Below are 25,075 nucleotides of genomic sequence, written 5' to 3'. Positions count from 1 at the left end.
GAAAAAAAAAACATCCCCCTCTGGGTGATCTATGTACGTTGCAAAGGATTATTACAACCTTTTTTGCAGATTCCTACATTTTGTTATTTTGAAGAAATCGCTGTTTGTTCCTCTGTGCCTCGTGGATCTAATAGGAGTGGTTTCATAATTATCAATTGACTGTGCACCTGCAGAGCATTAATGAGGAAATCTGCAGGGCCTGCATTCCTTTAGACGTGCTCCTATTGGGAGTATCTCTCTAAAAATGACACTTTTGTTTCATGGGATGCCTGAAATCTGACTTGTATCTTAGGCAGACTTCTGGGGAAATCAGCGAGTCAATCACACAAGCAGGATATGTTTCAGGGGGTTCTGTACATATTCTGTGTACAGAACAACTCCAGGTAGTGATATTGCATTGCATTTTCAGAAAATTACAGCAGCTGCAGATTGAAAAGGAAAGGAAAAATTTAACCACTTGCCTAGTGGGCACTTAACCCTTTCATGACTAAGCCTATTTTTGAAATTTGGTGTTTACAAGTTAAAATCTGTATTTTTTGCTAGAAAATTACTTAGAGTTCCCAAACATTATATATATTTTTTTTAGCAGAGAATCTAGAGAATAAAATGGCGATTGTTGCAATATTTTTTTATCACACGGTATTTGTGCAGCGGTGTTTTAAACGCAAATTTTTGGAAAAGTGACACTTTCATGAATTTTAAAAAATCCAAACAGTAAAGTTACCCCAATTTTTTTGTATAATGTGAAAGATGATGTTACGCCGAGTAAATAGATACCAAACATGTCACCCTTTATAATTGCACGCACTCATGGAATGGCAACAAACTACGGTACCTATGAATTTCCATAGGCAACGCTTTAAAAAATTTTTACGGTTACCAGGTTTGAGCTACAGAGGAGGTCTAGGGCTAGAATTATTGCTCTCGCTCTGACGATCGCGGCGATACCTCACATGTGTGGTTTGAACACCATTTACATATGCGGGCGCGACTTCCATATGCATTTTCTTCGCTGCGCGAGCTCGCGGGGACAGGGGCACTTTAAAAAATTTTTTTATTTATTTATTTTATTTTTTTTTTTCACTTTATAAATTGTGTTTAAAAAATTTTTTTTTTTTTTTTTACTTTTATTGCTGTCACAAGGAATGTAAACATCCCTTGTGACAGTAATAGGTGGTGACAGGTACTCTTTTTGGAGGGATGGGGGGGTCTAAAAGACCTCCCATCCCTCCTTTACACTTCAAAGTATTCAGATCACCGAAAACGGCGATTCTGAATACTGTGTACTTTTTTTAATTCGGCGCCATTGGCAGCCGAGTAAACGGGAAGTGATGTCATGACGTCGCTTCCGCGTTTACAACAAGAAGGCTGGAACGAAGCCGCTCACAGCTTCGTTCCAGCCCGCCCCCAGCCGCCGAAGGTTCCCGATTGGACACCGGGCCTCCCGATCACACGGGAGGCCCGGTAACAGCGGCGGGAGGCGGCGGGAGGGGGGGGGGGGGTGTCCCCTCCCGCTCCTCCGGTATAACAACCGAGCGGCTTTTAGCCACATCGGTTGTTATACACGGGTGGCCGATCGCCCGCTGTAAACAACGGTACCGGGATGATGCCTGCAGCTGCGGGCATCATCCCAGTATAACCCCGGAAAGCCGAGTACGCATATCTGCGTACGGTCGGCGGGAAGGGGTTAAACCACCCTCGTGACCAGACCAATTTTCAGCTTTCAGTGCTCTCACACTTGTTTGTCCTTTTATTCATACAAATAGAGCTTTCTTTTGGTGGTATTTGATCACCTCTGGGTTTTTTGGGGTTTTTTTGTGCTATAAATGAAAAAAGACTGAAAATTTTGAAAAAAAAAACAAAAAACTAATTTTTCTTAGTTTCTGTGATAAAATTTTGCAAATTATTCATTTTTTTTCATAAATTTTGGCCACAATTTATACTGCTACATATCTTTGGTAAAAACAACCCAAATTAGTGAATATTACTTGGTCTGTGTGAAAGTTTTAGTTTTTAGAGTCTCCAAGCTGTGGTGCAAATCATAAAAAACTCATCACACCTGATGTATTGGTGGCCTATCTCATTTCTCGCGACACCAACAAGCCAGGACACTACAAATACCTCCCAAAATTACCCCTTTTTTAAAAGTAGACATTCCAAGGTATTTAGTAAGATACATGGTGAGTTTGATGTTGTCATTTTTTTTTCCACAATTCTTTGCAAAATGAAGATTTTTTTTCCACAAAATTGTCATTGTAATAGGTTATTTCTATCACATGGCATGTGTATACCACAAATTACACCGCAAAATACATTGTGCTACTCCTGAGTATAGCGATACCACATGTGTGGGACTTTTTCACAGCCTAGCCACTTAGAGAGGCCCAACATGCAGGGAGCACCATTAGGTGTTCTAGGAGCATAAAATTACACATCTAACTTGTTGACTATCTGTTACACTTTTGAAGGCCCTTGACAATGACACTGACAGATGCGTGGCACTGATGACACGTTAAACTAATACGTGGCACTGATGACACGTGACACTGATGACACGTGGCACTAATACGTGGCACTGATGACACGTGAAACTAATACGTGGCACTGATGACACGTGACACTAATACGTGGCACTGATGACAGGTGACACTGATGACCATCAGTCCCATCATGCCCCAGGACTGTCATAGGGGCAGGGTCACCGGGTGACATCACCCGGTGACCACGCCCTATCCCTATATAAGTCGTTGCGGACCGTGCACACGGCGTTACAGTGGGAGAGAGCGTCGTGTCAACATCTGAAGAAGAGAAGAGGGAAGAAGATGGCTGGGAAGACCGGACCACCGCTAGAAAAAGAGCCGGCAAAAGAGCATTAGGTAGCAGAGGAGCCTGGCAGAAGATACTGGAGAGCGGAAGAAGAACCTGAGAGCGTGGAGAAGAAGCCGGAGACCTAAGAAGGAAGAGACCCTCGAAGTCGGATGAAGACCCCTGGAGCTGCCTCATAAATTACTTTAAAAACCTGTTGTGTGTTTTTTTTTGTTGACACTTTTTTTTCCTAGGTGAATGGGTAGGGGTACGATGTACCCCATACTAATTCACATAGTGTGGGGGACCGGGACCTGGGGGCCCCCTGATTAAAGGGGGCTCCCGGATTCCGATAAGCCCCCCGCCCGCAGACCCCGACAACCAACAGCCAGGGTTGTCAGGAAGAGGCCCTTGTCCTCATCAACATGGGGACAAGGTGCTATGGGGCAGGGCGCCCCAAAGCCCCCCCCCCCCCATATTGAGGGCATGTGGCCTGGTATGGTTCAGGAAGGGGGGCCGCTCGCTCGTCCCCACCCCTTTTCCCGACCGGCTGGGCTGCGTGCTCGGATAAGGGTCTGGTATGGATTTTGGGGGGGACCCCAAGCCGTTTTTTCAGCGTAGGGGTTCCCCTTAAGATCCATACCAGACCGGAGGGCCTGGTATGCTCTTGGAGGGGTGACCCATGCCGATTTATTTAAAATTTGGTGTGGAGTTCCCCCTCAAGAGTCATACCAAACACAGTGCCTGGTATTGGCGGGGATCCCCTATCATTGAAAGTCGGACGCATGTCGGTTTCAAGACACAGGGCAAAGTCGGATCCAAAGTAGGACGGCTGTCGGGTCGCACCAGTGTGAACCCGGCCTTAAGCACGGGATAGAAATAATTGAAATTCAAAATATATACACAGCATGATTTTAAGATATATGATTTTCCATTTTGACCATAGACACACTTTAAACATTAACGGAGACCTGTCACAAGACAATTACGTAGGTTGCCATTGCTAACCTCTTGAGAATGTTCGGCTGCTTCCACTATGCTGATGCTTTGATCTTAAAAATGAATTACTTCTCAAGTATCAATGACACGTATTTACAACATGCTTTTTCCAGACCTGTGATTTATAACTGAATTCCCAGAATCGATATTTTACACATAGTTACATTGATCCAGCTCGGACCAATGTAACTATGTATATACCATACCTGGCTGACCCCGCTGGAAGCTGTCCTGATGCATTCTCAACATATAAGGTGGGCTGCCTGGCATGGACGCCATTCAGAGAATGCATAGTGTTCTTTAATTGGACGAGGCAGAGTGGTGATGTCATTCTCCACTTCATTCAGAGATGGTTTGGCTTTTTTTCCAGAAAATGCCAAACATTCTCTGAATGGTACCAGTGAGGAGCAGCCAACCCAGCACGAGACCAGGGAGCAAGTGGAGATAACTGGACAAGTAGTGTCTGCTTCAGTGATTTCCAAATTCCAGGGGCATCGGCCAGGTATTATATATACATAGATGTACTGGTCCAAGCTGGTCCAATGCAATTGCATATAAAATATCCATACCTGGAATTCCTCTTTAAAAAAAGTTATTGAAGCCAGTAGGGATGGGTGCAGTGATTTCTAGAAAAATTTACTGTGACTTATGGATTCAATCTGCTGTTTATAATTATTTCCCCTTTGCTTTCAGTTGTTCAATTTGCCAACTCAAGTAATATGATATAGGGGGAACATGTCAGTTTCCCCCCTTCGTTTTGCAAAGCAGCACTAGATGCCTATGTGGACAAACGCAAAACCTGAGTGCTGTCATTAAGCAGAAAAAGTCCTTAACCATGGGGTAAGCTTTAACCTCTTCTCTTTTCAATCCGGGCAGTAGGGGAGCAAAGGGAGGTTAACTATTATCAGCTAGAGAGGGCAGGCGATTAAGCAATCTAGTTGCTTTGCCCTGCATAGGTAAAACATTGGTTCTCCTTAAACTGGACTTAAAGGGATTGTAAAGGCAGAAGGTGTTTTATCCTAATGTATTCTATACATTAAGATAACAATACCCCATAACAACGTGAAAGAAGTTCATTTGAAATCTTTGCAAATAAAAAGAAAATCACCACATGCACATAAGTATTGACAGCTTTTGCCATGACACTCAAAATTGAGCTCAGGTGCATCCTGTTTCCACTGATCACCCTTGAGAGGTTTCTCCAACTTGATTGGAGTCCACCTATGGTAAATTCAGTTGATTGGACATGATTTGGAAAGGCACACATTTGTCTATACAAGGTCCCACTTAACAGTGCCTGTCAGAGCACAAACCAAGCCATGACTCCAAGGAATTGTCTGTAGACCTCCGAAACAGGATTATATCAGGGCACAGATCTGGGGAAGAGTACAGAAACATTTCTGCAGCATTGAAGGTTTCCGTTGAGCACAGTGGCCTCCATCATCTGTAAATGGAAGAAGTTTGGAACCACCACAACTCTTCTTAGAGAGGGCCGCGTGGCCAAACTGAGCGATCGGGGAGAAGGGCCTTAGTCAGAGGAGGTGACCAAGAACCCAATAGTCACTCTGACAGAGCTCCAGCGTTTCTCTGTGGAGAGAGGAGAACTATCCAGAAGATCAATCATCTCTGCAGCACTCCACCAATCAAACCTGTATGGTTAAGTGGCCAGATGGAAGCCACTCCTTAGTAAAAGGCTTATGACAATCCGCCTGGAAATTGCCAAAAGGCACCCGAAGGACTCTCAGACCATGAGAAACAAAATTCTCTGGTCTGATGAAACAAGGATTGAACTCTTTGGCCTGAATGGCAAGCGTCATGTCTGGAGGAAACCAGGTGCCGCTTATCACCTGGCCAATAACATCCCTACAGTGAAGCATGGTGGTGGCAGCATAATGCCGTGGTGATGTTTTTCAAAGGCAGAAACTGAGAGACTGGTCAGGATGGAGGGAATATAGCAATGTAGAGAGATACCGTTGATGAAAACCTGCTCCAGAGCGCTCTGGACCTCAGCCTGCGTTGAAGGTTCATCTTCACACAGGACAAGGACCCTAAGCACAAAGAAGGGGCTATGGGACAACTCTGTGAATGTCTTGAGTGTTCCAGCCAGAGCCCAGACTTGAACCTGATTGAACATCTCTGGAGAGATCTGAAAATGGCTGTGCACCAACTCTCCCCATCCAACCTGAGAGAGCTTGAGAGGTCCTGCAAAAAAGAATGGGAGAAACTGCACAAAAATAGGTGTGCCAAGCTTGTCGCATCATACTCAAAAAGACTTGAGGCTGTAATTGGTGCCAAAGGTGCTTCAAGAAAGTATTGAGCAAAGGCTGTGAATACTTATGTACATAGGATTTTTTTCATTTTTCATTTTTAATACATTTGCAAAGTATTCAAACAAACTTCTTTCACGTTGTCATTAATGGGGTATTGTTTGTAGAAACTTGGGGAAAATAATGCATTTAATTTATTTTGGAATAAGGCTGTAACATAAAATGTGGAAAAAGTGAAACGTGAATACTTTACGGATGCACTGTATCTCCTAAACCCGCACTGTTTAGGAGATATTTACACTGCATGCAGCTGGTGATGTCACCGACGCATGCACTCTGAAGGGATGGCATACCCGTGCCGTCCCTTAAGAGCTCCGTGCCACAGTCCAGGACTCCTGTATGGGAGTCACGTCATCGTGGCTCGGCCAATTAGACAGCAAGAGCATGCAAACCCACAAGGAAGACTGGGGGAAGATTGAAGCCCTGTCAGTGGTGACAGCGTGCCACAGGAGGGCTTCCTTTTAAAAGGTAAGTATTTCATAATGTGCTAGTATGTGATGCATACTAGCACATTATACCATTGTCCTGCAGGCTTTTTTCTTTAAAGATGCGGTTTACTACCGCTTTAATAAAAAAACGTGCCATGTAGTCTCAAAGTCCTTAAAGCAGGCATGTCCAAAGTATGACCAATTTCGGCCCACGTTCCAGTTTAATACATAAATTACCAGGGGTGCTGTATGTATGTATGTATGTATGTTGTCTGTAATAGGAAGTAACTTCTCCTGAGCTGCCATTGGAGGACTGTTATTTCTATCATAGGAGGCGGGACTTTGTATTAAAGAGGCCGCCGAGTAAAAAGGAGATTCTCCTGTATGTAATCTGTCGGTGCTCGTCCCACCCCCCTCCCTGTCCCCTCCGAGGCTGCATTGATGGGCACTGACCCTTATTTTGCTTCACAGTTCTTTATTTAAAATTTACTTTTTTTTCCTGAAACTTCCCTCTTAAAGTGAAGGTGCGTTTTATATGCTGATAAATATGGTATATCCAAATAACACGCCCAAACTCATCTCTTCACCACACACAGCCACAAAGGCAAGAGAATTCTTGTTGGGCAGTGTATAAGTGCTCGGACGAACACACTTGGACCAAATTTTAATGGTTCAAAGAATGTCAGGCAAAATGGATGGCCCTCACGCATGTTCACTTCATCAAATCTGGCCCTCTTTTAAAAAAAGTTTGGACACCCCTGCCTTAAAGGTTTTCCACCACTTTGTATAAAGCCCTAGGGCCAAAACAACGAATCGATTATGAAAATAGTAGGGGGTGTACCGAATGGTTTTTTTGGTGCCGAAACCAATCCTTGATCCCGAAAACCAAAACCGATACCGAAACAACACCTATACCGAAAGTGACTGTTTTTAAAAATATTTTTATACAGGAGACGGTCAGAGACCGCGGACACGGTACAGGAGACGGTCAGAGACCGCGGACACGGTACAGGAGACGGTCAGAGACCGCGGACACGGTACAGGAGACGGTCAGACACTGGGGACACAGTACAGGAGATGGCAAGAGACTGTGGACATGGTCAGAGAGTCAGAGACTGCGGACATGATGCAAGAGATCAATGCAGCCTCACCAGTGCCCGTCAGATGCAGCCAGCCAGTGTCCCCGGTAGGGCAGCCAGTGTCCCCATTCTAGTGTAGCCAGTTTCCCTAGTAGTGTAGCCAGTGTGCCCATTGCAGCCAGTGAAGGGAGAGGAGAGCTGCCGCCTGTTTCATTACAGTGCCGGGAACATCACAGCTTTCATTTCAATAGCTTTGTGTTCCCCGCTGCGCGCCGTCACATACAGCCCCTCCCCCTTGTCCGGGGAACTTTGATAGACAGATCACCCGTCTCAGGATTGGACGGGTGATCTGTCTATCAAAGTGCCCAGACAAGGGGAAGGGGCTGTATGCGACAGCGCGCAGCGTGGAACACACAGCTATTGAAATGAAAGCTGTGATGTTCCCGGCGCTGTAATCAAGCAGGCGGCGGCTGCAGCTCTTCCCCCTTTCAACGATATAGGAAGCTCCCCTGATAGGCGACACCAGGGGCAGGGGCTGAGCCCCGCCCAGGCTCCGGCCCATTTTCGGCTCCAGTATCGGCAAAAATTCTCTTTCGGCTTTATGCCGAAAGGGCCATTTTCGGCCGATGTTTCGGTGGCCGAAATTTCGGTGCATCCCTAGAAAATAGTAATCGATTAATTTCATAATCGATTCATCGGCCAGCCGATTAGATGGCCTGCATACAGAATGCATTATTTGTTTACATATCAGGTATTACAGTGCAGCACACATACAGCTCAGTACACCATCCATACACATCCATGTCAGTAAGTGCCTGAGAACTTCAGAATGTGTGAAGAGCAATGCCTCATGGGACATTTAGTCCTGGGCAGGAAGTGAGTGGTCCTAAAGGCAGAAGTTTTCTTTACCTTATACCAGGGGTCTTCAAACTACAGCCCTCCAGTTGTTCAGGAACTGCAGTTCCCATCATGCTTAATCATGTCTGTGAATGTTGGCGTTTTACAATGCCTTATCGGATGTGTAGTTCCGTAACAGCTGGAGGGCCGTAGTTTGAGGATCCCTGCCTTATACTATACTTCGCAGCTTGCTATTGGGTCACTCTGGAAACAGGAGGAGCCAGAAGTGTCGGTGGGGGACCCCAGAAGAGGAGAATCTGGGTTGCTCTGTGCAAAGCCATTACACAGAGCAGGCAAGTATAACTTTTTTTTTTTTTTTTTTTTTTAGTTGAAAACAAAAAGGACTTTAAAGACTCAGGGAAGATCAGCATCTGAACTCAGAGAAGGCAGAGGCTGATGCTCTAGAGGTAAGGTATTACCATTACACTTAAAGTAAATGTTTACCAGTATTGTGCATTATATTTAAAATGATATCCATAAAGGAAAAAAAAAAAAAAAAAAAGGGTCAGCTTTTAGTACTAATTTAAAATAAAAGATTTACATCTCCCTTCCCCCTTCATATATGCCCATATATCCTACTTCTGGGTGTGTTATTATATACATGATATAATATATATTACTTTCACTGTTCCTAAATAAAAAAAAAATGAACCCCTTAGACCCCTTTCACACTGCTGGCGCCCAGGCGTCAGCGGTAAAGCGGTGCTATTTTTAGCGCCGCTTTACCGTCGTTTTAGTGGCGCTATTCGGCCGCTAGCGGGGCGGTTTTAACCCCCCGCTAGCGGTCAAAAAGGGGTTAAATCCGCCCGGAAAACGCCACTGGATCGGAAGGTATCGCAGCGCTGCCCCTCTGATTTCAATAGGGAGCAGCGGTGAGTTCACCGCTCCTTCACCGCTCCAAAGAAGCTGCTGGCAGGACTTTTTCTGACGTCCTGCCAGCGCACTGCTCCAGGGTGAAAGCCCTCGGGCTTTCACACTGGAGTGAATGGGAACAGCTGTTTTAGGGCTGTTTGCAGGCGCTATTTTTAAGGCTATAGCACCTGCAAAACTGTCCAGTATGAAAGGGGTGTAATAGTAGCGATCATTTGCTCTTTTTGTACTATAAAGTGCTAATTGTAGTTTTTTTAACCACATTATGACAGGTGATACAAAAAAAAAAAGCATGCTGCTGCTGCTAAACGTCTTAGGCCTGGGTCACACCTATGTGTATTTTGGTGCTTTTTGCAGAAACGTACTACAGTTCATTTAACATGGTTTTCTATGAGACGCGTTCACATCTATGCTTTTTTCAGCCGCTGCGTATTTGGAAAGGTAAAACGGTACTTTTTTGGTTCAATATACTTCAATGGAGAAGCTGCGGAAAAAGGCATGTAGTGCGTTTTTTGCAGCAATTTGTGTTTTAAAAAAAAAAAAAAAAAATGCAAAAGACACAATTCGCAGCAAAATCAAGTGCGCAAAAATAAAAAACGCACAGCAAAAAGCACTGCAGAAACAGATCAAAAGCAAACTAAATAGGGGTGATCCGAGCCTTATGCTGGGCTTACGGATTAATTTTCAGACGAGAATATTCATATGAAGAATCTTTGTACATTCGCTAAATGAAAGAATGTTGTTTGAAAATTTCTCTTGCTTTTAATCTCTGGACGAAAACCACATACACTGTCTGAAAATTCCTTTGACCAAGAAGTTTTCTATTTCTAAATTTTCCCATCACCGTAGTTGAAAACGAACGTCGATTTGACCCCACTAACGATTTGAAAAATCGAACGTTCTTAAAAATTACATTTTTTTTTTTATTGAAGGAAGATATTGTTTTTGTATGGCCAGCATATAATATATTAGAGTAATGTTTGAAAATCTGCAAAACAGTCTAACGTTTTTTTTATTCTTTAAATAAAAAAAATGTGATCCGAGCCTGATGATATTTACTAGATTCACCCTCTAAGGCCCCTTTCACACTGGAGCGGTGCGGGCGTCGGCGGTACAACAGCGCTATTTTTAGCGCTGCTGTACCGTTGTTCTTGCAGCGGTATTCGGCCGCTAGCGGTTCGGTTTTAACCCCCGCTGGCGGCCGAAAAAGGGTTAAATCCGCTCGTACAGCGCGGCTATAGCCGCGCTGTCCCATTGATTTCAATGGGCAGGAGCAGTTTAGGAGCGGTGAATACACCGCTCCTTCCCCGCTCCAAAGAAGCGGCTCGCAGGACTTTTTTTACCGTCCTGCGAGCGCACCGCTTCAGTGTGAAAGCCCTCGGGCTTTCACACTGAACAAACAGCGGAGGCTGTTTAGGGGCGGTTTTCAGGCGGTATTTTTAGCGCAATACCGCCTGAAAACCGCTCCAGTGTGAAAGGGGCCTAATAGTATACACAGTATATCTCTTCTGTCTGTTATTCTCAGAATGGATTAGAAATTTTGCTCCCTAACCATATAGTTGGTTATTTCTATTTACCACTGCATAGAGATATTCAAGAATAATTTTTTTTAAACTTTACATATTAACTACATTATACACCACACTTTAAGGTTATTAACCAATTAATCAAAACAATAAATCGGCCAACTAATCGATTATGAAGATAATCGTTAGTTGCAGCCCTATAAAGCACAATAAAGTCGTCATCATGCATACAAAATAAAAAGTAATAAAAATGTTTATGCCAAAAAAAAATGAAGTAAAAATGTGTGCTTTAACTGCATCTGAGAAATGTGACTGTATCTTCGGGAAGCATGTACACTGCGTAAGAGACTACCATGTAAAAGACAGCAACTGTCTGCATTGCTAGCATTAGGTGCTCCCTGTGTAATTAACTTAATATCACATGCTGTCATGTGCATTCCAATTCACATGTGCTTCCCCCTCCACACAAAGGCTTGCTGTTTCTTGATCAGTCAGTTAAGCCATTTTATGTACCAATGAACAAACCAATCACCTCATAGAGCAAAATAAAAACTATGACAAAACGTGTACAGTCCTATATTCTTGCAGAGTTTGCTTTTTTTTTTGGCTGATCCATGTACAGTATTTGCAGGTACTACATTAATATGTTTGACAAATTACTATGTAACTTAGAAAGGAACAATTTTATATCAAGCTTGAGGCCAGTACAAAGCTGTAAAGTGATGCCCGATTATTTGATTTATGCAACCAACCAATCCATCCACAGTGGAAAACATGCTAACAGAACACAAGTATCACTGTAGCATTTCATAAGTGTTTACACGTCTACAGATTAACAAGCTAAATGGCAAAAAGCAAGAAAAATGTACCGTATATACTTGAGTATAAGCCGTCCCGAATATAAGCCGAGGCACCTAATTTACCACCAAAAACTGCAAAACTGGGGAAAGAGGATCAACAATGCCCATCTGCAGCTGCATGCCTCACTGTGTCCATTGCAGCCTCCCTGTGTCCATTACATTGCAGCCTCCCTGTGTCCATTACATTGCAGCCTCCCTGTGTCCATTACATTGCAGCCTCCCTGTGTCCATTACATTGCAGCCTCCCTGTGTCCATTACATTGCAGCCTCCCTGTGACGATCTGCCTACCTGATCAGCCCGTGTCGTGCAGTCAGACAGCGACCATCCAGTGTACGAAAGCCGCGCCGCCTCCTCCTCATCCTTGTCCGTGATAGGTGGAACACTCAGTTTCCCAGCAGTCAGTGTTTAGTGTTCCGCCTATCACGGACATCCTCTCGTCCTCGTCCGTGCGATGAGGACGAGAGGACGTCCGTGATAGGCGGAACATTGAATCACTGCTGGGAAACTGAGTGTTTCCCTATCACGGACGAGGAGGGCAGTGATAGGGAAACTGAGTGTTTCCCTATCACGGACGAGGAGGGCAGTGATAGTAGTATGGGTTCCCCTACTACTCCACTCTCCTCTTGTCTGCCTTTTAGCCCAGCCTAATTTCTGTTCCTACAGAAATCAAGGACAAAACCGTGAAGCATCTTGACTTCTGTCTTTTCTTGATATAAAAAGAAATTAAACAGTCCAGGAAAATCATATCTGTAGACACCTACAGTTGTGTGCCGATGTTTCAGTGTGTAAAAAAAAAATAAACACAAAAACACACATTCCCCACCAGGTGATCCATGTACATTGCAAACATTTTAAAAAACTTTGCCGCAGATTCCTGCCTGCTTCTGCTCTAAATTAAGAGCAGTTTGTTTGATTATGTTAACGTGCAAAGCGAATCTGAATGGGAGTGACCTTTTCATTATGAATGCACTTGCAGTGTTCCAATGAGGAAAGTTGCACGTTCGGCATCCCTGTAGAAGTTAACCCTTTGGGAATATCTCACCAAACTTTCACTCCAGGGGATACCCAAAATCAGATTTGTATCTTAGTGAAAGCTTCTGAGGAAATCTGTGAGTCAGGAAATTACATATCTGGGGAAGTTTTAGGCTGCCAGTGCTGATCAAATACCGAATTTTTTTTTCACACTACAGTACTGTGTAATTGTTCAGTATGGAGAGCAGAAAATGGACAGTTTTAGTTTCTACAAGAACTATTCTATTAAAGTTATTTCATTAGATTTTATGAGAATTCATAAGATTCTTATTCACTGATCAGGCACTCCAACATACCACAAGTACATACATTTAGTACTATAAGTAGCTGTTACTTATTTCCAAAGGTCTGCGCACTTCTCCAGCTGAGCAATGGAAGTACAATATGTGCATTAATTAACCCTGAAGTATGTTGCAATAAAATTAAAGGGTTTTGATGTTGAGTGGCTGCTGAAGGCTTGACAAAAACTGGCGCCAGCTACTTATGGTGAGCATTAGTGCCAGTCAAATCATACTTAAATCACGAACAACATAAGCCGGGGCAAATGTTTATACCTTATAATGATTTTACATTAACCAATTTTTTATGAAACTCATGACTGGTGTTGGCTTTGCCTTTGAGGAACAAAGAAGAAAAAAAATCTAGCACTCAGAGATAGCACGATCCAGGTACAGAAGCTGCGGATAGAAAACTCAGTACAAGCTATGCATGCATTCCTGAGCATTCTAGATATGGTATATTTTCACATAGTTACACTGACCCAGCTTGGACTAATGTAACTATGTATATACCATACCTAGCCAATGTCTCTGGAAGTTGAAAAATCACTGAACTAGACACTGCTACTCCAGTAATCTGCTTCTGTGCTCTGTGTTGCGAGCCTGGCCTGCTGCATTATGAACACAGGAGGTTGACCACCCAGCATGGGAACCATTTTAGAGAATGCTTTGCATTTTCTGAATGAATGCAAAGCATTCTCTGATTGGACAAGGTAGAGACTGTGACCTCGCGGCCCTAACTCCCCACCTCGTCCAATGCTTCCAACAGCAATTTACGGCTTCCAGGGGGATCAGACAGGTATGGTATGCAGTAATACCTTGGATTATGAGCATAATTCATTCCAGAAGCATGTTTGTAATCCAAAGCACTCGTATATCAAAGCGAGTTTTCCCATAAGAAATAATGGAAACTCAGATGATTCGTTCCACAACCACTGCTGGTGTATGCAGTACTATATGTGGCCAGAGGTGCGGGGGCGCTGTTGACGCCCAGGAACTGTTGACACTTTGGGGTGCTCTGACGAATGTTACACCCGTACTTAGAAAAAAGGGGATCAGAAGAGAGGCACAAGAGAGTGACAGTTACTGTGAATATAGTGGGCAATGATGGGAGAAAGTTATTTAAAAATAAAGTTTATTAAGGTAGCATATATTAAAATTTGGCAATGATTAAACCTGCAAAAGTACAAATAGGTAAGATCCACCATACAAGAAACCAATATCTAATAAAAATGGAGCATTGTGCATGCGTGGTTCCCCGGGGGAGGGAGGAGGGGAATGGGGGGTTCAATAAACTCTGATGTAACCCATCTAATAAGACCCCATTGAATATGTCATCAACTGCTGTGGGTATCAAAGGAATAAACTAAATAGAATGTCAAAAAATGGTGAATTGCATGCGCATGCTCAAAGCATATCATTCAAAAAAGAGTCCATTCCTGCAGTATAAATCATTATGACATGTGGAGAATCTCTATGGGGTATTTGAGGATAATTGAAGCCACATGAAGTTGATGCGGTCACTGCTAAGTGCTATTTACAAGGTACCCCAAGCTTGCTGGAAATTTCCTGGTTTAACTTTATATTTCTATTTCAAAGGCAGTCATTTAAATCAGTAGATGCTTAACCATCACAGCATACTGTCCCGAGGTCCGCATTAATCAAAGCACAGCCACATTAATAGCAAAGCGGCCGCCTCTTGTAGTATGAGGATCGGACAGCATCTCCTAAGTTTCCATGGCAACTCTGCTTCACCGTAGTTCCTCCGCCTTTAAGTAAGATGCCGTCTTTGGCTTGCTACATCTCGCTGTATCTCACAGGGACGTGGTGTATGGCAATCCAACTCTTTAGAAGTTCAGGCTGCAGCTGTGGCTCGTAACAAATAGACTGCTAATTACGGTTCCTCTGGAGGGATACAGTGTCTCCTGTCAAAATGTCCCCGTCTCCCATTCGAGTGGGGGAGATGGCTGAGTAGGCGTCTGCACACCGTGATTACGTCGACGCGTTTCGCAACATCATTGTTACGTAGCTTCAACTGGACGTCCTTTGTTCTTGGAATGTTACACCCGCCCCACCCAGCTGGGAGTGTCTCAGAGTGTCTCCGAGTTCTCCAGCGCCCCCGGACCTCTGGCCACATACTGTAATCCATACACCAGCGGCTTGAGTCCTGCTCGTCTTGTGAGACAGTGCTCGCAAATCAAGTCAGGTTTTTATTTTTAAAATATGGCTAGTCTTAAGAAGCGCTTGTATACTGCGTTACTCGCAAACCAAGGTATCCCAGTATATGCATTTTAGGAAGGGTTAGACCCCTTGTCAAATTTAGTTTCTTTTAAATATAGCTGTTTGTGTCCCTGCTGGGGAGATTCACTCTCACCATCGGTACTAGTGACCACTGTCTGCTGCACAGAAAATAATGGGACATCCAAATGTTTTGAACTGTCACAGGAACAGGAAGGAAATTTTCCAAAGGATAAACCTGCTCAACCCTCGAAAAGCGAGAGGGACTATCCTCCAACATCTCGCTGTGTCCCTGGGACAGAAAGTAAAAGGAAATCTCCCACTCCTGCACAAACTAGGTAGGTGTTACTCAGAACAACGAAGCAAAAATATACTTTAGACTGGGTTTGTTCCAGTGTTTTTTTTTCTTTCACACGGTCCTACTTTTTTCTGTGCGGTCCAGCCATCCTTTTTGTCTGTTTTATTGGACGGTTCATGCTGAAAGAAATACCAATGCCCAACTCCAGGCAAGATCGCCCTTAGGCTGGGTACACACAGGTCCTATGATAACTTGGTGTGCCGCTCAGGCTCTTTCTGGGGTATGTGATCATTTTGCAGCTGCTGCTGGGAGTGCCGGCAAGGGATTTACATGCAGTTTGTAATCCCATGTTCTGTGCGTTTGCATTCACCGGTTCAGGTGCAAGTTTTTCCCTGAATTTGCACCTGAACCAGACTCAAAAATGCACAGGGCCCTTTTCAAATTTGCACTGCAGCCACCCCAGACATGTGTGAACCGGCTCCATTGAAAGCCAGTCACACTCACATGTTATGTAAATTAGATTCAGTGTAAAACGCATCTAATTCGCAATAATGTGATCCCAGCCTTACAGATATAAAGCAGGAAAACATTTCCCTTTTTTTGGGAGGACCTCACTGTCATACAGGCATACTCCTGCAAATCATTTAATTTATATGGTAAGAGACCCCAGGGCTACGGTCACATCTCTGCCCCCCTCCCCTCCCTACCATTCAAAAAAACAGATTGTCCCATGCTCTGCTTTACGAACCACCTGAAAGAGAAAAGCACAGGATGGGACTGTAAGCTGGGTATAAAAATTGCAGGTTGAAGAAAAAAAAAAAAAAAAAACCTAACAAATCCCTGCATCAACACATATAAATGTTGATACAGGCGCTGTTCGATTGTATTCTGAAAGCAGAGGATTTCCCCCATCAGAATATACAGATCAGTGTTGCAGGCATTAGATCGGGTGCTAGTTTTCCAGTACGACCCTTCAATAAAAGCCAGGGGCTTCTGTTGAACACACAGCGGTATGCAGGGACCAAGATTTCTATTGAAACAGCCAATTTTCAGGCCATGCATACCCTGTACTCAGATCTTCTCCATATAAAATAAATGTTTGTAGGACTTAGAAGTATGTCTGTATGACAATGAGGTTCTCCCGAAAAAGGAGATTAATAATAGTGAATAATAATAGTTATTAATCGTCTATTTTTTCGTGTTGACAGGGGGGCCGAGTGTGGGCATGCTGGAATGCCGTGTGATAGCAGGAGCTCAGTCATAACAGATAGAACACTGCAGAGGGGTAGAAGGGAGGCCATGAGCTGCTATCTGCACACCAGCGGTACTGACCCACCCTCCCCCCCATCTTGGTCCTGGTCACACATATTCCAGCAACTAAACTAAAAAACTTTCTTTAGTTTTGGATAAAGTGGAGAGGGATTAAAACATCTTTCAGTTTTATTTCCAAGTGTCCCCATTAGGGTGATTCACTCTCTCGCTTTGTCCTGTTTACCATTATCATTGAAAGTGAAAGTAAAATTAAAAAAAAAAAAAAAGTTTATAGTTTATTTTAAAGTTTTACAAACAGATCATTTTTTTCACCTTAACTTATGGGCACTGGTAGGCTGCACTGGCGAGTACTGCACAGATAATCAGTGCCCTGATTATCAGTGTAGATGTCCCTTTAACACAAGCCGCTTATCAGCTCTCTTCTCTCCTTTTTTGTCTTACTTTAAACTATATGAAACACTCACCTTGTAAATCAACCTATTCAGTTTAAAATAGAAATGAAAGGCAAAACATTTGTTTACCGATATAAAAAAACATAAATAGCGTCCCCTTCCTTTTTTATAAGTGATCATATACCCTCTGTTCTCAGCTGCATAATGAGATCAGAGAGCTGGGGGAGGAGAAACAGCAGCACACTGGTCTTCCCAGTGAAAGGCTGTGTGCAGAGAGGGGGCAGGGGGTGTCAGCATTAGTCTGATCATTGGAGTGGAGCAGGCTGGGTTCTTATCACAGCTAGAGAACTGAGCATGCTAACATGCTAACACATGCTAACAAACATATCATACTTGCCTCCACTGTGCAGTTTGTTTTGCACAGAGTAGCCCCGATGTACATCTTCTGGGGTCCCTCAGCGGATCTGGTGGCTCCTCCCCGCATCGAGTGTCCACGTTAGATAAACACTCTCCTTGGTGGACACCCGTGCGGGCACGCTCCCGGGTCCCGCATCTGTGTCTATTCGCACAGAATGCAGGACTCAGCCCCACCACCGCATCATTGGATTTGATCCACAGCAGCGGGAACCAATGGCTGCGCTGCTATCAATCCATCCAATCAGGACACGAGACACTAGGTAGAGTTGGTGTGCTTGTTCCCGGTCAGGAGAAGGATCGGGGTCAGGTAAGTAAAAAAAAAAAAAGTCATGGGATCTAGTGCATTTCTTGTATTTTCGGATGACAACTGTACTGACTAAAACGAAAAGCGTACGATCTGGTATCGTATGGGGAAAATTTTCGTGCTTGTCGGATTGAATAATATTGGATGAACTGTCGTGATCAGCTCTCGAAAGCTCTGTACTAACAATCTGATTATCGTACGAACGCATCGAACGCTGTATTTTTTGTCCGATTTTCGGATCGTGTGTACGGGGCCATTAGGATAGTTTTCTATTCAACCACTTACGGACCGCCATTATACAGTAGTACTTTGAGCTAGCTGCCATAACCCCGGTATCCACTTCTTCAGCGGGCAGTCCACTTTCAGATAAAAGTGGTCTCTGCAGCAGGTTCGCCGCAAGATCACTTTTATCGGTGGCGGGAGAGGGGGCCCCCCCTCCCTCCGCTGCTTACCGGAGCCGCCCACGTCCCCTTCCATGTTAGGTATGGAGCTGAGTGAGGGGGAAGATGGCCTCCGCTCGGCTTCATACAATTGCAGGGCGGAAGCGACGTCAAAACGTCACTTCCGCCCATAGCTCTTAAAGGGACATTTATTTTATTTGTTTTTTTAACTACCTTTTTGTTTTTTCTTTATTGCATTTTGGTGTAAATATGAAATCTGAGGTTTTTTTGACCACAGATCTCATATCTAAGAGGTCCTGTCATGCTTTTTTTTCCTATTACAAGGGATGTTTATACATTTTTCTTTAAATAACAGTGTAAAAATAAACAGTAAAATAAATAAGAAAAAATAAAAGAATTTAAAACGCGCCCCGTCCCGCCGAGCTCGCGTGCAGAAGCGACCGCATACATGAGTATCACCTGCATATGAAAACGGTGATCAAACCACACATATGAGGTATCACCGCAATCGTTAGATCAAGAGCAATAATTCTAGCCCTAGACCTCCTCTGTAATTCAAAACATGCAACCTGTAGAATTTTTTAAACATCGCCTATGGAGATTTTTAAGGGTAAAAGTTTGTTGTCATTCCACGAGCCTGCACAATTTTGAAGCATGACATGTTGGGTATCAATTTACTCAGCGAAACATTATCTTTCACAATATTAAAAAAAATTGGGCTAACTTTACTGTTGTCTTATTTTTTTAATTCTAAAAGGTGTATTTTTTTTTTTTTTAAAAAAAGTGCGCTTGTAAGACTGCTGCGCAAATACGGTGTGACAGAAAGTATTGCAGCAACCGCCATTTTATTTTCTAGGGTGTTAGAAAAAAAAAAAATACATACATACATATATTTGGGGGTTCTAAGTAATTTTATAGCAAAAAAAAATGATTTTAACTTGTAAACAAGTCTGAAAAATAGCCCAGGTCTTAAATTAATTAAGATACAGTATCAATTTAGTTTATTTCAGCATAAAATGGAGCTTAGTTATGTAGCATGAGGCTGTATATTCTGCAATATTTTCATTTTTGGTAAACTCATTCAATGAATCCAAGCTCTGCAAGCTGCGATAACATGCACTGCCATTGATGCATTCACACAATATCACAGTAACTATGAGATAAAACAAAGTTCAGGAATATTCCTTTATCCAATTGGTTTCCAAATCTATGTACACAACAAACTGTATGATTGAATTGGTTCTGATACCGCTGTTTTACTAACCTGACAGCTTATTATTCTAAATAGGAAACCTTCATTTTGTTTGAAAATATTACAGATTCCAACTACCAGCAAGAATGAGTCCTTACATTTAAAGAGCACCTGTCATTTCAGATCCATCATGGCAGTGCCTGTTAGCGGGCATCCACTCACCTGCTGCCACCACATCCCTCACCTTGTTGTGTCACTGCCGCATCACCAGCCGTCCCATTAAAGTAAATGGGAGTGTCGGTGAGTCAACAGCGGGTCAGAGGTGGAGCCCCTGCAGGATAGATGACAGTTGCTCTTTAAAAATTATGATTTAAATCAAGCCTTTTTCCTAGATTTAAATCTAATCCACCCTGATTGGACCTTTACCCCGAAGGACTCAGCGATCACAGAGCACGGCACGTGGGCACCGTGCTTACAGTACGACTTCCATTAACGGCTCAGCCAGATCGCAGGCGGGAGGGGGTTAAACTGCCCAGGGCCCAATATTTTGTTTCTATGCGGTTTACTACCGCTTTTAGAGCTTGTTCACACTCCTACAGTGTTAGTATGGGCATTAGACTGGTATTTTACAAGCATTAATGATGAGTAAAAAATGCTCCTCAAACACCCTCTGGGCAGTCTGGAAGCGTTTGATGAGCGTTAAGGCACGTTAAACCCCCCACACACACATACACATACACACACACACACACAAATGCTTATTCCATTACAGGAAATAAACTAATCTTAACTCCCCACAAACGCACCGCAACTGCCTGAGAGCATTTGCCAAGCGTTACCACAGACTTGAATGGGAGGCTTCAAATGCCTCCTGACTTGAAATGAGACTTATGCCGCGTACACACGATCGGAATTTCTGGCATACTTGGTCCGGCACACTTTCCGACGAACTTTGTCCGCCAGGTGCGCCAGACTTTAAAACGGACAGACTTGCCCACACACGACCGGACTTTCCGGCGGGCTAAGTCCGCCCGTCTTTCCGACGGACTTTCGCCAGAGTTACGGCGGACTTTCAGAATGAACGGACTTGCCCACACATGGAGAAGTCCGTTCATTTTGAACGTGACTCAGGTGCGACGGGACTAGAAAAGGAAGTCAATCTTGCTGCTTTTATCGGCGAGATTGACACCTTGCGAGCCCCGTCGCGGGTCATACCAGGCCCTTATGTCTGGTATAGATTATAAAGGGAAGCCCCTACGCCGAAAAAAACGGCGTGGGGTCCCCCCTAAAATCCATACCAGACCCCGATCCGAGCACGCAGCCCGGCCGGTCAGGAAAGGGGGTGGGGACGAGCGAGCGCCCCCCCCCCTCCTGAACCGTACCAAGCCGCATGCTCTCAACATGGCGGGTGGGTGCTTTGGGGGAGGGGGCACCCTGCAGGGCCCCCCCACCCCAAAGCACCTTGTCCCCATGTTGATGAGGACAAGGGCCTCTTCCCGACAACCCTGGCTGTTGGTTGTCGGGGTCTGCGGGCGGGGGCTTATCGGAATCCCGGAGCCCCCTACAATAAGAGGGCCCCCAGATCCCGGCCCCCCCAACCTATGTGAATGAGTATGGGGTACATGGTACCCCTATCCCAGTGGTTCTCAACTCCAGTCCACAGGCCAGAATTTAAGTATTACCTTGGGGAGATGCAGATTAGAATACTGCAATCACTGAGCAGCAAATGATATCACCTGTGATGTATTTCAGTTATCTTGCAAACCTGGCCTGTTAGTGGGTCCCAAGGACAGGAGTTGAGAACCACTGCCCTACCCATTCACCTAGGGAAAAAGTGTCATTAATAAAACACTCTACACAGGTTTTTAAAATAATTTATTAAACAGCTCCGGGGGGGGGTCTTCCTCTGGCTCCTCTTCTCCCGATGTCCGGTCGGTTCTTCTCCTGGTGTTCCAGTTCTTCGGCCGGCTCCTCCACTGTCTTCAGGCCGCTATTTTGCCAGTGGAGGTCCGGACTTCTGGGCTTCTTGTCTTCTTCCCTCTTCTCCAGATGTTGACACGACCCTCTCTCCGGCTGGACTGCTCTCTGAGGGCTCCGTTGTGACTTATATAGGCGGAGACCCCGCCACCTTATAATGTCACAGTCTCTGGGCATGCTGGGACTGTGATGTTTTAGGGGGCGTGGTCACCGGGTGATGTTGACCACGCCCCCTAAAACTTAACAGTCCCAGCATGTCCAGGGGGGCGGGGTCTCCGCCTATATAAGTCACAATGGAGCCCTCAGAGAGCAGTCCAGCCGGAGAGACCGTTGTGTCAACATCTGGAGAAGAGAAGAGGGAAGAAGACAAGAAGCCCAGAAGTCCGGACCTCCGCTGGCAAAAGAGCGGCCTGAAGACAGCGGAGGAGCCGGCCGAAGAACTGGAACACCAGGAGAAGAGGTAGGAGAGAGCGGAGAAGAACCAACCAGACGCCGGGAGAAGAGGAACCGGAGGGACCCCTGAAGCCGGAAGAAGACCCCTGAAGCTGGAGGAAGACCCCCCCCTGAGCTGTTTAATAAATTATTTTAAAAACCTGTGTAGTGTGTTTTATTAATGACACTTTTTCCCTAGGTGAATGGGTAGGGGTACCATGTACCCTATACTCAGTCACATAGGGTGGGGGGGCCGGGATCTGGGGGCTCTCTTATTATAGGGGGCTCCCAGATTCCGATAAGCCCCCCGCTCGCAGACCCGACAACCAACGGCCAGGGTTGTCGGGAAGAGGCCCTTGTCCTCATCAAATTGGGGACAAGGTGCTTTGGGGTGGGGGGGCCCCGCAGGGCCCCCCCTCCCCCAAAGCACCCACCCCCCATGTTGAGGGCATGCGGCCTGGTACGGTTCAGGAGGGGGGGGGGGGCGCTCGTCCCCACCCCCTTTCTTGACCGGCCGGGCTGCGTGCTCGGATCGGGGTCTGGTATGGATTTTAGGGGGGGACCCCACGCCGCTTCCCTTTATAATTCATACCAGACCTAAGGGCCTGGTATGCCCCGCGCTCGCCACAATAGGAAAATTTGTTTTTCCTATTGCAGCGAGTGCGAAATGCAATACCTTGCCCTTGCGTCGTATCGGGTCCGTTGGACCAGCATATAGACGAGCGGGATTTCCGTCGGACCAGCACACAGACGAGCGGACTTTCTGCCAGAAAGTCGGAAAGATTTAAAACATGTTTTAAATCTAGGTCCGGCGGGCTTTTGGGAAATAGTCCGCTGGAAAAGTCCGCCGGAGCCTACACACGGTTGGATTGTTCCGCGGACTATGGTCCGCCGGACCAAGTATGCCGGAAAGTCCGCTCGTGTGTACGCGGCATTAGAGACGCGTCTCTAACGCTTCACGTTTTTTGATATTACAATGGACAGCACAGTGCTGTTCACACTATTTGCATAGGCGTTTGAGGGGTGTTTTTAACACCTCTCCAACACCTGCTTTTAATGCCAGTGTGAACTTAGCCTAAAAGCACTGTGTGATTTATTTACTAAAGCTGGAGAATGCAGCCTTCAGGCTGACCAAGGACGGGCTCACACTGGTACGACACGACTGTTATCCTACTTTGCCATCGGTCCTACTTCTATTCGAACAAGATAAGATTGTGCTCAGACTTGGAGATAGTCTGACTGTTCCTTTGACCAATCAATCCCAGTGTGAAATAAATTCCTTTTACTGCTGCTGTAATCACCATGTCGGAGTCACATGTCAGATGGTTAGGACAAGGATCCGACTTCAATGATAATCAATGGACTGAAGTAGGACCAAAGCAGTGCAGGAACCTTTTTAAAATTTGGACCAGTTAAGACGGCTCTCATAGGGAACCATTCCGTGACATGAGTTCCCAATGTCGGAGCGTATGTCGCACCAGTGTGAACCTGGCCTTATGCATAGAAACCAATCAGCTTGCAGGTTTTATTACCAAAGCTGAGCACAGAAGTTGATTGGTTTCTATGCAGAAGTGAGCCCAATTGTTTTGCACTCTCCGGGTTTAGCAAATAAACCCCTAAGTGACATTTCCGTCTGCTGCTTCTTTCCTCTGTCATCAGCATGAGTCACTTCTGATATGTCTTTCTGACACCAAGCAAAAAAATGTGACAGGGAAGGGAGCTCCAGCAGAATGACGACCTCATCTCTTTTCCTGTATGAAGGAGGGGGTGTGTCCATTCCCTCCAATCAGCTCTCAGAGCTCTCATCACTGAGCTCTGCAGAGTGTAACGTCAGAAAAAAAGGGGGCGAGGAACCGAACTTTCAGACAAGCTTGTAAATTCAGCACTTTGAATGGATGTAGAGAAAAGAAGACTGCAGACAGACAGGTACAACTTATGTAGGAGGATTGGTTTCATCTCTGTGTATCCTGAAGATAGTCCCTTCACTGGCTATATGTAGGGGTTTACAACCACTTTAAGACTAGCTCCACACTTGTGCCCTAGCAAATGCAGCCTATTCAATAAAATGGTCCGCTCGTACCTGCGGGAAACATGGGGAAAGTCCCCGACCCCTACATAAAAACATGACCGGACAGGACTGCAATGGGTAGATCTGCTGATCATTAATGGCACCCTGCTAAAGAGCAGCACATTTCGCAGAAACGCAGGCCATTGTGCAACCAACCCACAGAGGTATGACCCTCCCCCGATTCTTAATGCCCCCACATATATCCATCCCTGTGAGTTTTTTTTTTTTTTTTTAAAAGGGGGGGGGTTGGGGACTTCTTTTCCTGCGTACAAACACTCATGCACATAGGTGGACCGTCCTAGACTAACACAAGGACATAGTTATGGATTGAAAAGTCAAGGGTGGAGTTCCTCTTTAACACCCCCCAATAATCTACAACCAGAAAACTCACAATGTGGAGAGACAGCAACAGGCTGTACAGGGGAAGTTCTCAGCAGTGTGGTGAGTGAAGAGAGAGAGAGAGAGGGCCCCCCAGTGTGCGCCCCTCAGAGTGCCCCACACCCACTCTTACTTTTTCAGGTCAACACTGAAGAGCCCGAAGCCTGCTGATGTGGAGCCGCTGCCGCCCGGCGTGGCCTCCTGTCCCAGCTCCGCCGAATCCCCCCCGCCGCCGCCGCCTCCGCCTCCTCCTCCTCCTCCTGAGTTGTAGTCATTGTAGGTGAGGCTGGTGCTGGAAGTAGACATGACGGGGTGCCGTTGACTCCTCCGATAACGGGGACCGGGAATAGCGCTGTGTCTACTACGGAAGTGGAGGGAGAGGTCACGTGATGGGGGCTGAGAGCTGACACGGCGCACAGGAGGAGGAGGGCGGGGCTGCGCCGGACTCCGAATTCCGGCTTTGCCGCCACACAGCCAATCGCACGCTGAGAACTCTCCATGGGCGTGCCGTCCCGTCTGTAAAGGGGCGTCACGTGCCCAGGTACTTGTCAACTTTAGCTGAGTTCAGTCAGGGGGAGGAGTTTGTGATCTGCTATGTTATAAT

At 45.3% G+C, this 25,075-nt stretch overlaps 1 protein-coding gene across 1 annotated transcript in view; it reads right to left on the bottom strand.

Moving 5' to 3' along the window:
• Nucleotides 1-24,869, bottom strand: part of AP3B1 (adaptor related protein complex 3 subunit beta 1) — a 524,279-nt gene extending 499,410 nt beyond the window's left edge. Inside the window, exon 1 of the mRNA XM_073623849.1 lies at nucleotides 24,605-24,869. Within this exon, the coding sequence (XP_073479950.1) occupies nucleotides 24,605-24,777 (173 nt within the window). The 5' untranslated portion in view covers nucleotides 24,778-24,869. The remainder of the gene's footprint in view (nucleotides 1-24,604) is intronic.
• Nucleotides 24,870-25,075: the final 206 nt, after the last annotated feature.

Source organism: Aquarana catesbeiana, linkage group LG01, assembly GCF_042186555.1.
Source record: "Aquarana catesbeiana isolate 2022-GZ linkage group LG01, ASM4218655v1, whole genome shotgun sequence".
NCBI classification, from domain to species: domain Eukaryota; kingdom Metazoa; phylum Chordata; class Amphibia; order Anura; family Ranidae; genus Aquarana; species Aquarana catesbeiana.
This window is presented reverse-complemented; position numbering and strand designations above follow the sequence as displayed.